This window comes from Centruroides sculpturatus, unplaced genomic scaffold (genome assembly GCF_000671375.1).
Source record: "Centruroides sculpturatus isolate CEXI.00-Female unplaced genomic scaffold, Cexi_2.0 scaffold1124, whole genome shotgun sequence".
In the NCBI taxonomy this organism is placed as follows: domain Eukaryota; kingdom Metazoa; phylum Arthropoda; class Arachnida; order Scorpiones; family Buthidae; genus Centruroides; species Centruroides sculpturatus.
In genome coordinates, this window is record NW_019385396.1 from 233,883 (window position 1) to 247,003 (window position 13,121).

Sequence of the window (13,121 nt, forward strand, 5' to 3'; positions counted from 1 at the left end):
TGCCTTGAAAAAGTAGGGATACGTTCCGTAATTTTCTAAAATCGCATAAAACCAAAACAACGAGTTAAAATTAACTTAAAACCGCATAAAAAAGTTTGCAGAAATTAAAAGAAATAGGCTGCTTAATAAATTACTTCGAATGTCTGAAAGAAATTCATATAAAAGCCTAAAATAAACTTGTATTCAAACTTAATTCAGTTTATTTTATTGAAAAGTAATAGAAGGGGAATCCCCGAATTGCAAAAGATCACTCTAAAAACAAATCACTGACATCTGGATGTGAAGAGTTAATTTCCCCTTTAGTTCCTCGCCCGAGTTAACTCGGGCAGGTTACATAGCGTTACATAAAACACGGTCCTTAAGGCCTTGAATTTTTTTTGAATTTTTGGAATGTTTTTTTGTCTCCAAATTTTTTAAAAATATTTAAAAATATACGGCCAGCTAGTGTTCACCCTACTTTAAACCCTTGTCCTCCCGCGACGTCTATGAGAATGCCCCGGGAAATCCAACTCCAGCTGTGTTCAAGGTCATCCAGATGTGTAAACAATGGCTCATAGTTGTTAAATTTCACAGAAGGGCGAGAGAAAGGAAGTTAAACTTTGAAGCTTTTTCTCCAAAATTAACGCATTTCCTTCGTTTTTTTCAGTTTTAAGTATTTTTTATGTTTAATTACATTTATATCGAAAATTGCTAGGAACTAAAGCGATTAAGGTAGATCTAGCTGTCTTTTACATCCATAAACGTTATATGTCAGTGGAACAAATGGAGTGAGCTTTGAGCGTTCCACGATTTTTGGAGACTGTCTATACGCGGGCTTCCTAAATAAGCCTATATGTATGCTTGTCCAAGAAATTTTTGGATGAAATACAAACCGCACAACTTCAAAATCGCATAAAAATAATCTGCATAAAAAGAGACCTTACAGTATTTGACAGGCAGTTGTAGATAAACTACTGATATGATCATCAAATAATGAGGGGAGGTTTTACATCTTAGACTACAACTAACCTACAGGAAATTCTGCTCACCAGTTTTGATTCATCCTTCAAAATTTTCATTGGTTACACTGTAACACTAAATTTTCTGTTGGAACCAAGAATCTTTCTCCTTTCTTGAAATTGTTGATTCCATTAATGTTAAATTCAAACTCACACTATGTAATTTAAGAAGTCACTATTTTAATTCTAATTAAACATTTTTCAAGATAGTCCTATCATAACAAATCCTTCTCTTATTAGATGCATATCACAATTAAATTGAGGAAAGTTATGAGTTGATCTATAGAACTATACTTGAAATCTTTATATGAAATTCATCTAAGCTGTCAATTTTATTATTTTTATATGGTTTCTTATGATTTGGAACATTTGAATCAATATTTCCTTTTTTTTTTATTTTGATTTTTTTGAAAATATTGGCATTCTTACAACTATACTCATGATTAAGTATTACTTACATCCTGTATACTACAGATAGCAGTTTTTGAATAATACATGACTCAAGGAGAATTACCTTCAGATGGAAATCAAGTTTAACTCCAGTGAAACCACTGGAAATTTTTGAATAAAATATGTTAACCTCTAGCTATTATAAAATAAACAAGTACATTCAATGACAAAGTACATACAATCAAGTTTAGTTCAAAATTATGTTAGCAATACAAAGAGAAAATAGCAGTAATAGCAGTCAATGACAAGTTTACAACATACAAATTACAACAAACTGACTAATTTAGATAGAACAATTAAATTATCAATTTAAGCACTTTGTAATTATATATCTCTTACACAGTCAGATTAAGTCATTTTGAAAAGAACAAATAAGTAAGCAATTAAGTATGCACCATATAATAAGACTAACATTGTATTTTAACTGATAAGTAAATTGACATTAGAAATCAATAGCAACAATAAACAGTATGTTTTTTAAAATTTTTGATTAAATTCTTAAAAAAATAATTAAGAACGTAAAATTGTAACATTTTTATGTAGTAAACTACAGTCACAAGAATCAAAAACCAGCAGAACTGATAAAAAAAGTATGTTTGCAAATGTTTTCCTCCGTATTAAATTGGACATCTTCAGACTTAACATTCTAAATTTGAAGTGCATGAGATGGAATGTATCAATTTGAAATATGCAGTCTCATTGATTGGTGGACATCTTGGTAATCTCAGACTAGTTCATTATGAAGTGAAGCAGATGTTCTAAGCTAATGAAAGAGAATCCATATCCTTGATATTAATAGCTGCATTTCTTGTAGTGGTTTTTATATATTTCTAACAGCTCCAAAAATCTGAATCAAGTTCTGCTGTGTGTGCAGTATAGAATTCTGGTACTACATTTGCTAACAATTTTTTTTACCATTTCTACTGGTTTTTGGTTTTTCTGATGGTAGTTTATTTAAATCTACTATAAATAAAAATACTGGTTAAATTTATACCAGTATTTATTTGTTGTCATAATATTACATAAAAATACAAATAACATCTTACCTATTTCTAACTGCCAAAGATCACCTAATCTACATCCACTCATTCCACCATATATAATTAACCTTGGCTTTTTTCCATCTTTTCCATGATAAGCAACAGCTGTATGACTTTCTCTAGGTGGAGGAGGTTGTCCAGAATATTGTGGTACATCCCAAGTCATTATACTTGAATGAGGTCTTAATTCCAATGTATATAAATCATTCAAGTACCTTACAAATATAAATGTAAAAAAATAAAAATTTCACATAAAAATACTCTTGATTAGTACAAAACATAAAAATACATATAATTCTTCAGACTTCACAATTTAACTTAAATGTATACACAGTGCAGCGCCAAAATTCGGTCAAAATTCAATTTCAAATTCCTGCCGTTCTATACCATTGGTAGATGTCATGTTTGGCATTCAAATAGCTTGGCACATATACTAAACCATCATAACCTCAAAACAGTCGCAATGTTGAAACCAAGTGTAGAATATAACTGAAGAGCTGCAATTATCAAAAGTGTTCGCACTGGGCGTTTGGCAACAGAAATCATTTGGTTCTTTGGGTATTTGAGATCAACTGTGTATGATGTTGTCGCAAAATACAATGAGTCGGAGAAGTCCAACGAAGGTTTTTACAACACTGCAAGGAAAACTCACGCAAAGGAGCACATTCTCAGGACTCCAAAATCATTCAATGAACTCATGAACTGATTTTCGAGGATCCAGGTCAGTCAATCCGAAAATTGTCATCGGTTGTTAGTGTGAGTGAGAAAACTGTGTGTAGAACTGTCGATGAGGAACTCTGCTACAAGTCTTATACCCCATTCGCACCGATCATTTTGATCTAGACTATGACCAAGGTTGGCGACTATGCCGTCGTGCGACCTCTCTCGACTGTTTCAATCTTGACTGAAATGAGGTTCAATCGTGATAGACTCAAGAGAGTTCTTGAAACTAGATCTAGTCATAAGAGAGATCCCACAATCGCACGTACGTGAGATAATACAAGATGGCTGCGGAACACGTGTCAGGCTATCAACAGAGAAATAAAAACATCCGGAGAGATGACAATTCTATAGGCAATCAAGAGGCATATTCATTGAGTTACCTGTAGCTGATGACTTTGTAGAACTTTAATTTTTATTGAGGCTCCAGCTATAAGCGTTTGAAGATGACACAATCATGATATTCCATTATATCAACAGTATGCTTATTATGTAAAATAAGGAAAATAAGATTAAAGATTATGTACTGAGAATAAAACAAAACAACTTTATCAACTTCTAAAGTTACTCCTAAGTCAAGAAAAAGAAAATTTATTATTTGAACATTGTCATTAGAATTGAAAGTGGTGTTTAGTACATATATCATTGCATACAGGAGACCCACAGCTGCATCTTCATATATGTACTACTATTCAGAAGATCATTTCAAAAGCCATCATTCATACTTAAATCGTCAAGCATACAGCCTATCTGTAGTCAACATTGAAAAAAGATTTACATAAAGAAATTTACTTTATATGAGCAGTTGCCTTAGTAATAAATGTTTATTATATCACTAACCACCAGAAAAAAAAAGAGAGAAAGAGAGAGAGAGAGAGAGACAAGAAGAAGAAGAAGAAAAAACCTTCACCCATTTTGGAAAGTGAATATTTTTGTTCCTTTTTAAATGGATATCTTCAGGCTTTGTTTTAAATTAGAATTGCACTCTTTTACAAATAATCTTTCGAAAAAACCTGTAACCAGTGTGAAGTATGTTCAATTGTTCAAGCTAACATTTTCGGATGAAGAAGGATCCCTCCTGGATCCTTCTTCAAGCTATGTTTTGTTTGTAACGATCCGTTAAAACAAAGACCAGCTGTTTTTTGGAACGAAATTTCAAATAGTGAACTTCAAAATCCAACGAGAAATCAAGTGCCATCCAGATTCGGAGACTAAAGTCATTATGCAATGACCGGTTTCTTATAATGATGTTTATGTATTTTTTATACGAATAAAATCCGTATTAGTGGGTCAGAAGTCAGAGAAAAAATGTGTGTTGTCACTCCCTAATTATTATAAGCATCATTGCAGATTTAAATTGAATTATCTTTCTGGAATAGGGCTTGCCATGCTAAAGATAAGGTGATTTCATCCTTGGAATTGACGGGTAATGATGAGTTGTAGGCTTTGCATATTTCAATTTGCTCTAACCACCTGAGGTGGTCCACATACGATGTTGTGATAAGGAGTTTGGCATTTGCAAAGTCTGCAGAGATCTCCTGATCTGAAGCATATACAGATAATGAGGTGGTAGATCTGTTGTGTAGATCTGTTGTGTCCCATTGGTGTTCCTTCCATCTGACTCCAACTGCCCATTTCATGGCACCAATGTATACTAATTCCCTGTCGCATCTATGGTCGGTGAAAGGCACTGCATACATCCCAGGTAGTTTGTCTTGACATCTTTTGAGTTTCCTTAGTCATTCCATATAAGCTTTCTAAAATCTGTTAAATACAGGATAGCCAATAGAAAAATAAAAAGCAGACCATGATACCTGACAATAAACTAAGATTGCCAATGTAATGGATGGAGTTCACAAGGTTGTTAAAATTATAAATCAAAGGAAATAGCGCTAAGCTAATTAGCACTATATATCCTACTTTATACTATCTAACCAAGATTGAAAAGGATCCAAGGTAAAGAAACTAAAAATACTGGCATGTATAGAATACTAACAGGAAACATCAAATGATGATTAGGAAGCACAAGTCATACAATGGGTAGGAATATGAAATAAAATTTAATCTTAAAAATAAAAAAACAAAGAAACAGATGTTATCAGTGAAGGAATTGGTTTAAAATACAAATGCTACAGTTAAATTAAAGAAATATGCACGATTATGATTGATTCTAAAAAACATTCCTATACATATCATAGAAGACCTAGTCACAACTAACATCAATTTAGTTTTAAACAAGAAATGAAAAAATAAAGATTTAGACATGAGCACAAAAATACTCTGAGAATAGTTTTTATATTTTCAAAGTTTTCACCATCTATTATCCATTCAAATTGGTGCGTAACAGAGGGCATTGTTTCCTTAAGTTAGAGTATTGCAATAGCATATCTATAAACTTAAAAATAGATATATAAACCAAGACTTACTGTATTAATTTAGTTAATTAAACTGATTTATGAGATGATACATAATCATTTTCAAACATACCTTGGTATATTATTTTTAGGATCTTCACTGTCATTTGCAAGTCCACCAAACAAGTAAACTTTATTATTAATCAGAGTAAAACTATGACCAAGTCTGGGGCATGGAGGAGAACCAGATTTAGGAGACCGAGGCTTGAGTCTCTTCCATTCCCATCTACTTGCTTGAAGTTCATATAATTCATTTGAATATTTACCATATTCAACCATGCCACCAAAAACCAAAAGACGAGTTCCATCACAAACAAATCCATATGCTGCACATCCTGGAGGTATATCTCCCTTCACAGGTGGTACAAACCATTGATTAGTACCTAAATAAAAGAAAATTTATATAAGTATTTAAAGTCTTCATATATTTTGAAAAATTTAACCATGCAATAATTGTCTGAAATAAAAATATCCGAATAAATTTAATATAAAATTATTTTGTATATAGGTAAATCTCAACATATGTATTTTGTATTTTCAAACAATGCAAGTTTCAATTATTACAACCACCAAGCAAATGCTATTAAAACAGGATTGTGGCTGATAACAATTTTTTTTATACTTACTTTGACCACTTATTTATTGAAAAGGAAATTTAAAAATGAATTATAGTAGAAATACAGTAGAGTGTCGTTTATCCGAATCAATTGGGGACGGGGGTCGTTTGTGTAACTTATTTTTTAGATAACCAATTATGTACAAAAAAATATATTAACCTATCCTATGTTGAAATTTTTTTTCCGTTGCATGTCGCTTTGCTTTGAATTTTCATCAATGTTAAACCTAACATAAATTTTTATAATAATAATCATGCTGCAAAAAAATTGCACAGATGGACTATAAACAGAGATACAATTATTGTTAAAAATTATTTCTTTACTTTGTACAAACAAAATACTGTATATTGAAAAATAAAAAACAAAAAAATAATATTTTGGAAGTTAATCTAATATTAAAAATGTTCGAATGCAGAAATGTGTTACATACCTTACATAAAGTAGGCCTACAGTTTAAGAAAAAAGTCCAAAATTGTCCTTTGCTTCACAGCTGAGAGTAACTTTTTTGCCGCTAAATCACGCACACGTCTTAAAGACAGCAATTGGAAAGCATCACATTCTTGCTGTTCTAACCACTTCAGAGCTGTCAAGGCAATGAAAAGCTTCCTCACTGGATGGTCTTTTTTCAGCACGGTCAGCATTGTTAGGCTCTTCCTTATCATTGCAGAGGTCTTGGTCGTCGATGACATTGGCAACGATTTCATCGTCTGACAATATGATAGCCAGGGTCATTGACATCACACTTGAGCCAGTCTTGAATGTTTTCCTATCACATTCTTCAAATCCAGAGCAATCTTTAATCAGGTCAAACAGTTGTGATACAAATTGGCTCTTTGGTGGCTTTTCAGGTGCAGTGAAAAACTCATCTGATGGTAGGAGCTTATTCCAAGCTGTTGCTAGTGTACTGTCCTTGATAGTAGCCCAAGCTTTTGCTGCCATGTACATAGCATCCTTTAAGTTAATTTCAGCGTACACTTGCTGAATTGTTTTTTCACATTCTTCCCCGATTATTACCATATGCAGCAATACCTTCCTGTAATATCGTTTGAAGCTTTCAATGACCTCTTGGTCCATTGGTTGGAGGATTGAAGTAACATTGGGAGGCAAGTAAACAACTTTAAACTTTCCGTTTTCTCTTTCTAGTGAAATGTTTGAGGGATGACTTGGGGCGTTATCACAATCAACAACAAAACATCTCCAGAATTTCCAGTTTTAAGCTGATGCTTTTTGATTTCAGAGATAAATACAGTGTCATACCATTCTATAAAAATGGTTGTATCCATCCATGAATTCTTTTGAGTTTTGTAGGTCACAGGCAATTTTTTTATTCCTTTAAAGCACCGCAGATTTTTAGATTTTCCTACGATTAGCAAAGGTAGCCTGTGTGTTCCGGTAACATTTCCACATATCATAACAGTGATGCGTAATTTGCTTACCTTAAAACCAGGTGCTGACATTTCATTCTTAGAAACTAGGATATTTTTTTCCAATACAAACCAGTTAAAATAATTAAACACCTTAGTATTTCCAGCAATGAAGTATTTAATAAAATAAAAATGTTCTCGACTATATTTAATAGTCTTCTTCAGTTAAGCCACTTTAAAACAAAATTGAACGTGAAATAGAACGCAAACAATACAACGGTTTAAAAATTGAAATTAATTACAACAAAATAAAATAAAACGTAAAAAACAAAATTAAATTACAATAAAATATTATGAAAATTAATCGTGGTAAAGAATTAAATTAAATGAAGTATTAAGAAAATTAATAGTTGTGGTAAAAAGATTTCCATGCACAGGATAGACTTTCTGCATCTCTATGGTTGATGCATTCTTTGTTGATATGTGCCTTGTAAATTTCAAGTTTTTCAATATGCTTAAGTACTTGTTTGTTGGTGGCTGTCCTAATTATGGATGCTTTGTCCCAATGTACATTAATATTTGATGTTTAGTGAAGGCTGCAAGGACGGTGCCGTTCACATTTTTAGTAATAGAATACTTATGTTCTTTAAGCCTCTGTTTTAAAAGTCTCATTTAAAATACTTAAAATAATCAAACATCTGAGTAAATACTAAGGTGTTTGATTATTTTAAGTATTTATATTCCAGTAAGTTATTTTAATTTATTTTAATACAAACCAGTTTCGTCTGCATTGTAGACATTGGTTTTTTTGTAATCCTTTTTATCAAGCATGTTCTTAAAACACTCTTTCAAACATTCAGCTGATTCAGCATCAGCCAACAGTTTTTCACCCTGGATGTCCAATTCCCTAATTCTATCCCTAGATTTGAAATGCTTAGGCCAGCTGGAAGTCGCTTTAAAATCAGCATTACCCCCCAGTTTCTTGCTCATTTCAAGAGCTTTTTCGCAAATCAAAGGGCCACTTATTGGTTGTCCTCGGCTCTGTATCTGCATGAACCATGTATAAACTGCAATGTCCAAATTCTGGTTTTCTGCCATTCTTATCGTTTTTCTGTGTAAGCTTCCATCTTCACTGTCAAGTACACTAGTAAATTTTGTAATGGCATCACCGTTCTTTTTAACATCCGATATTGTGGCATTTCCAACTCCATATTTCCGAGCTAAGCTTGATCCACTAGCACCACACTTCAACTGATCTATTATTTTAAGCTTATCGGAAACACTGAGAACAACGCGTTTACGTTTAGTCGCCATTGCAAACATCACAACTACAGAGCAATCTGTTACAAGTAAAAAATTCACAGATCCAAAATTAATGTCCCCGATGAAAATGGATTTCGACAAGCACAACACACGTCCCGACACAGAGTCCTCAGAAAAACACTACACAAAAATACCAGTACTGCCAGCTAAAACACGTACACAAACAAAAAAATATTGGAGTAGCCCAAGACATAGCCAAAGATTGCAGTGTCACAACAATAGTGAAAATTTAAATTTGCCGACTGGAATGCTTTCGGTTAACTGACGTTTTGGATAAACAACGCTCTACTGTATATTCCTTGTAGCTAACACACTTAAATCTCTCTTATCCTCATTCTGATTAGTAGTGAATATGTTTTGCTAATGGAAAAGTTCAGTATGTTAAAAAATGCAATCACAATTTATAAAACAGAAAAATTGTTGGAAAGGATATCACTGCTGAGACAATATTTGTTCCTCTTTTCACTTTTTGTTCACTGTATGAACTAAGCTTAAAACAGAAATTATAGTAGTATCTCATACTTTAAATTTAATTCATTCCAGAGAACTATTCAAACTCTGACTTTGATTTGTTCAAAGACTGACATTGAATCAATTTTTTCCACTAGAAATAATGGAAAATGAATTAATCCATCCCCAGATCCTAAACAATAGCGAGGATGAGGCCGAAGTTTTAAACATAAAAACGTGAACATCGAACGTTCAGCACCGCTTTCCTGTAAGCCTAGAAGTTTACAATAATGTTTGGAATGTCAAGCATGATTCCACTGACTAACTAACTAACCTTAAAGGAAGAAGGCTGTCTTTCGACTTAGCCTGAAAAAAGGTGATTCCATTGACTATCCAAACACCATTGTCAAACATCTAGGCTTACAGGAATGTTGCGCTGAACGTCCAACGTACACGTTTTCATATTTAAAACTTCGGCCTCAACCTCACTAATATCAATTCTGATAAACTTAAAAATAACAAACACACATAATTTAAGGTAAAAATAATTAAATACCCTAACATTAAATTAAAACATGAAAACGATAAATATAATATTTGAATATTGTATAATAAAATGAAAATTGCATTTACTGGTTGTATACTATCAGATTCTGCATCTTAAACTTAGCTACCAAATCAGCCACGTGTGCTGTTTTCATGCTTTATGATAAGTTCCTTTTTTTCACTTCAATCATTGCTATTATAACCTTCTTAGGCTTTGTTGTTTCCACACACTTCTTGGATACCATGGTTAATTAATAAGTTATTTTGGTTTGAACAGAAAGTTTTTGAGTATTTTTAATGGCTGTCAAATTTAATGTATTATTATTAATATTGTATTCTTTGTTTAGAAGCTTTTTTTTTAAACTTTTCACATTTTGTTTGAATAAAATCAAGTTGAAATATCTTCAAATTAAAAGGATATTGGGTATATACTTGATGAATTTCAGTATAATCAGTATAAACATTAGAACAAAATTTGTAATGTGTATGGAGAAGATAGTCTTAAACTTTAACATATCAAATGTGGTTTTAAACATTTTTTTTGTTTTTATTCATACAGCAATGCAACATATGAACAATCTGTCAAGGAGAAAATGACTCCCAAGAGGTCTTTTATGGAATATTGGCCCTTATTTCGTTATTTCTAATGTGAAGAAACCCAGAAAACTCCACATGTCCAGCCCATTGGCAAGGTGCAAACCCACAACCATTGTTGTTCAAAAAGTTCCTTCCAGGAAATTTTGAACTAAGGAATATAAAATATATAGGGTACCAAAAGCTGTAAACAAAAAAATTGCATTAAAAAATTATTAAAAATTAACAAACAACACACAATATATATAATCGAGCACATCAAAAAGAAAATAAGCATTGAAAAACACATGAATGTAATGTAAGAGCAAGAGATGACTTGAGTGTACAACAATGAAAAAATGCACTCTTAGTACATTTTTTCACTACGCAGGCAGATCAAACTTTGAAGCATCATTCAAACTCAAAAGCAAATTTTTGTTGAATTTAGCATTTGAAGTACAAGGTACCACTGTACATCATATTGTAAAACTGTAATTAAATCAATATTAAAATATTGAATATGATTCATGTTAACAATTATTATGATTAATATTTTAATTTATACACTAGGAATGCATTAAATATCACCTTCACTATTTCACACAAAATAATTTTGTTTTATTCATTTTTTTTACTTTAACACCAATTAATTCTTTGTAACATTAATCATCTTATACAAAATCAAGACACCAACACCAGGAAAAATTCTTTAGTAATTTGTGTAATTAGTTGTAAAAAATGTTAATCAAATTCAGAAAACAATACTGTCATTTTATGAAATTGATTTATCAACTTAATATAAACTTAAAATCAAAAACATTTATTAACTAAAAATGATCTTTGGTTTCTAAAAATAGTAGATGTTACTTTTACAACATGCATTTACAACATGCATTTACAACACACAGAGGAGCAAAAATTAAAAACTTACTCTATCTGTCTAAGATCTGCAAGACATATTACTAACAAATAGAGGTTTTTAAACCACATGTACAGTACATATTTGATTTTTTTAATGATGTAAAAAATTAAAAGTCAATCAGAAAAGTTTAGCATTAATTAGTCTTAAAAATAATTTATAATTTGTATGTATATATTTTTACAGTATTGTTAACTAAGGTTCTTGCTTTCTATCTTTGTATAAAGGTAAATTTATTGTGAAGATGAGATTTACTCTTCAAAAGTATAAACAGATTTAAAAGGTTATTTACTATCTTTAAAATTTAAGTAACTTTTTCTCAAGATTTAATAAAATAAAACATTAATTTTAGAATTAAATTCAACACACAACTAACTCCACTATCAAATTTTTACTTAGCAGAGCCAAAAATAAATCAAACTTTTGACAAAAGTTTTATTATACAACACAAATTCTTAAACATACTACCTTTAAAGTATTGAGATGAATGTGTCTTGGTTTCTTCCATCAGCAGGTCATTGCATACAGTTGACACCATTTTACAACAGTTGTCAAAAGTAGTGTTACCACCCGTCCGGTTTTCACCTGGACAGTCCAGGAATTGACTCAAATTCCTGGACTGTCCAGGAATTTTGGACTGTCCAGGAATTATTATGTCCTGGTGAACTATTAATTTTGTCCAGGAATTTCGTAGAAATTGTGAAATTACAATGAAACAAAGTTCTTGAAAATATTTTTACTTTACACTATTTTAACAGCAAAAGAACTCACACTCACTGAAACTCATCTGCAATTCTGCCTTGTTAGTCTGTTTATGCCAATGTGTGGCACGCAACCTGTCAACCCTTTTCTTTTGCATGTACAGTATGATCATACACGTCTCAAATAGAGCTAAGTTATCTGTACCTGTTCTTTCTTAATTTAGGTTACTTACGTTACTCCTATGCAAGTCTACTAGTCCCTAATTGTAACTGATTTAGAACTGGCATGCACGTTGTTCTTCCCATTGTAAAATAACATTGTGCATGCGTCAGGAACTTCTAGTCAAACAAACCTGACCTGTCATCCAGGTCAGTGATTTTGAAAAGGTGGCAACACTAGTCAAAAGGGTCATGTGCAGAATGACCACATGCTTGTTCTGTTAAAGAATTTTGGACCTTTTGTAGAGAGAGTCTTCTCTCTCTCTCTTTTTTTTTAGCATTAAATTTCAGTTTATTAACATTACACATTGCCATAACATGACGTCATATGACATGCGATAACAAGCAAAAATTAAAATACAGTAGAGCGTCGATTTTCCGAATCAATTGGGAACTGGGGTTGTCCGGATAACTGATATTTCAGATAACTGATTTACGTACGAAAAAATAGTTTAACGTATCCGATGTCGAAATGTTTTTCCGTTGCGTGTCGCTTCGTGTTGAATTTTCGTCAATGTTAAGCCTAACAAAGACTATTGTATCGTTAAGAATTATTTTTTTATTTTGTACAAACAAAATAAATATATTGAAAAATATAAAAACAATAAAAAATTATACTTCAGAAGTTAATTTAGTATCAAAAACGTAAAATATTTGAGTAGCCCAAGACATAGCCAAAGATTGCAGCGCCACAGCACTGGCGAAAATCTAAATTTGCCGACTGGAATTCTTTCGGACGATTGACGTTTCAGATGATTGACTTTCGGATAATCGACGCTCTACTGTA

General features: G+C 31.9%; 2 protein-coding genes across 2 annotated transcripts in view; both read right to left on the minus strand.

The window, feature by feature from the left end:
* LOC111638513 (host cell factor 1-like) overlaps window positions 1-13,121 on the minus strand; it is a 198,798-nt gene that overhangs the window by 161,085 nt on the left and 24,592 nt on the right. The window contains exons 2-3 of the mRNA XM_023384229.1: window positions 5,696-6,005; window positions 2,495-2,703 (exon numbers count right to left, since the gene is read on the minus strand). Coding sequence (XP_023239997.1) covers window positions 2,495-2,703; window positions 5,696-6,005 — 519 coding nt within the window. The remainder of the gene's footprint in view (window positions 1-2,494; window positions 2,704-5,695; window positions 6,006-13,121) is intronic.
* Window positions 7,975-9,801, minus strand: LOC111638511 (jerky protein homolog-like). The gene has a single exon (XM_023384227.1). It carries the CDS (start codon window positions 8,924-8,926, stop codon window positions 8,369-8,371), a length of 558 nt encoding a protein of 185 aa, XP_023239995.1. The 5' UTR covers window positions 8,927-9,801; the 3' UTR covers window positions 7,975-8,368.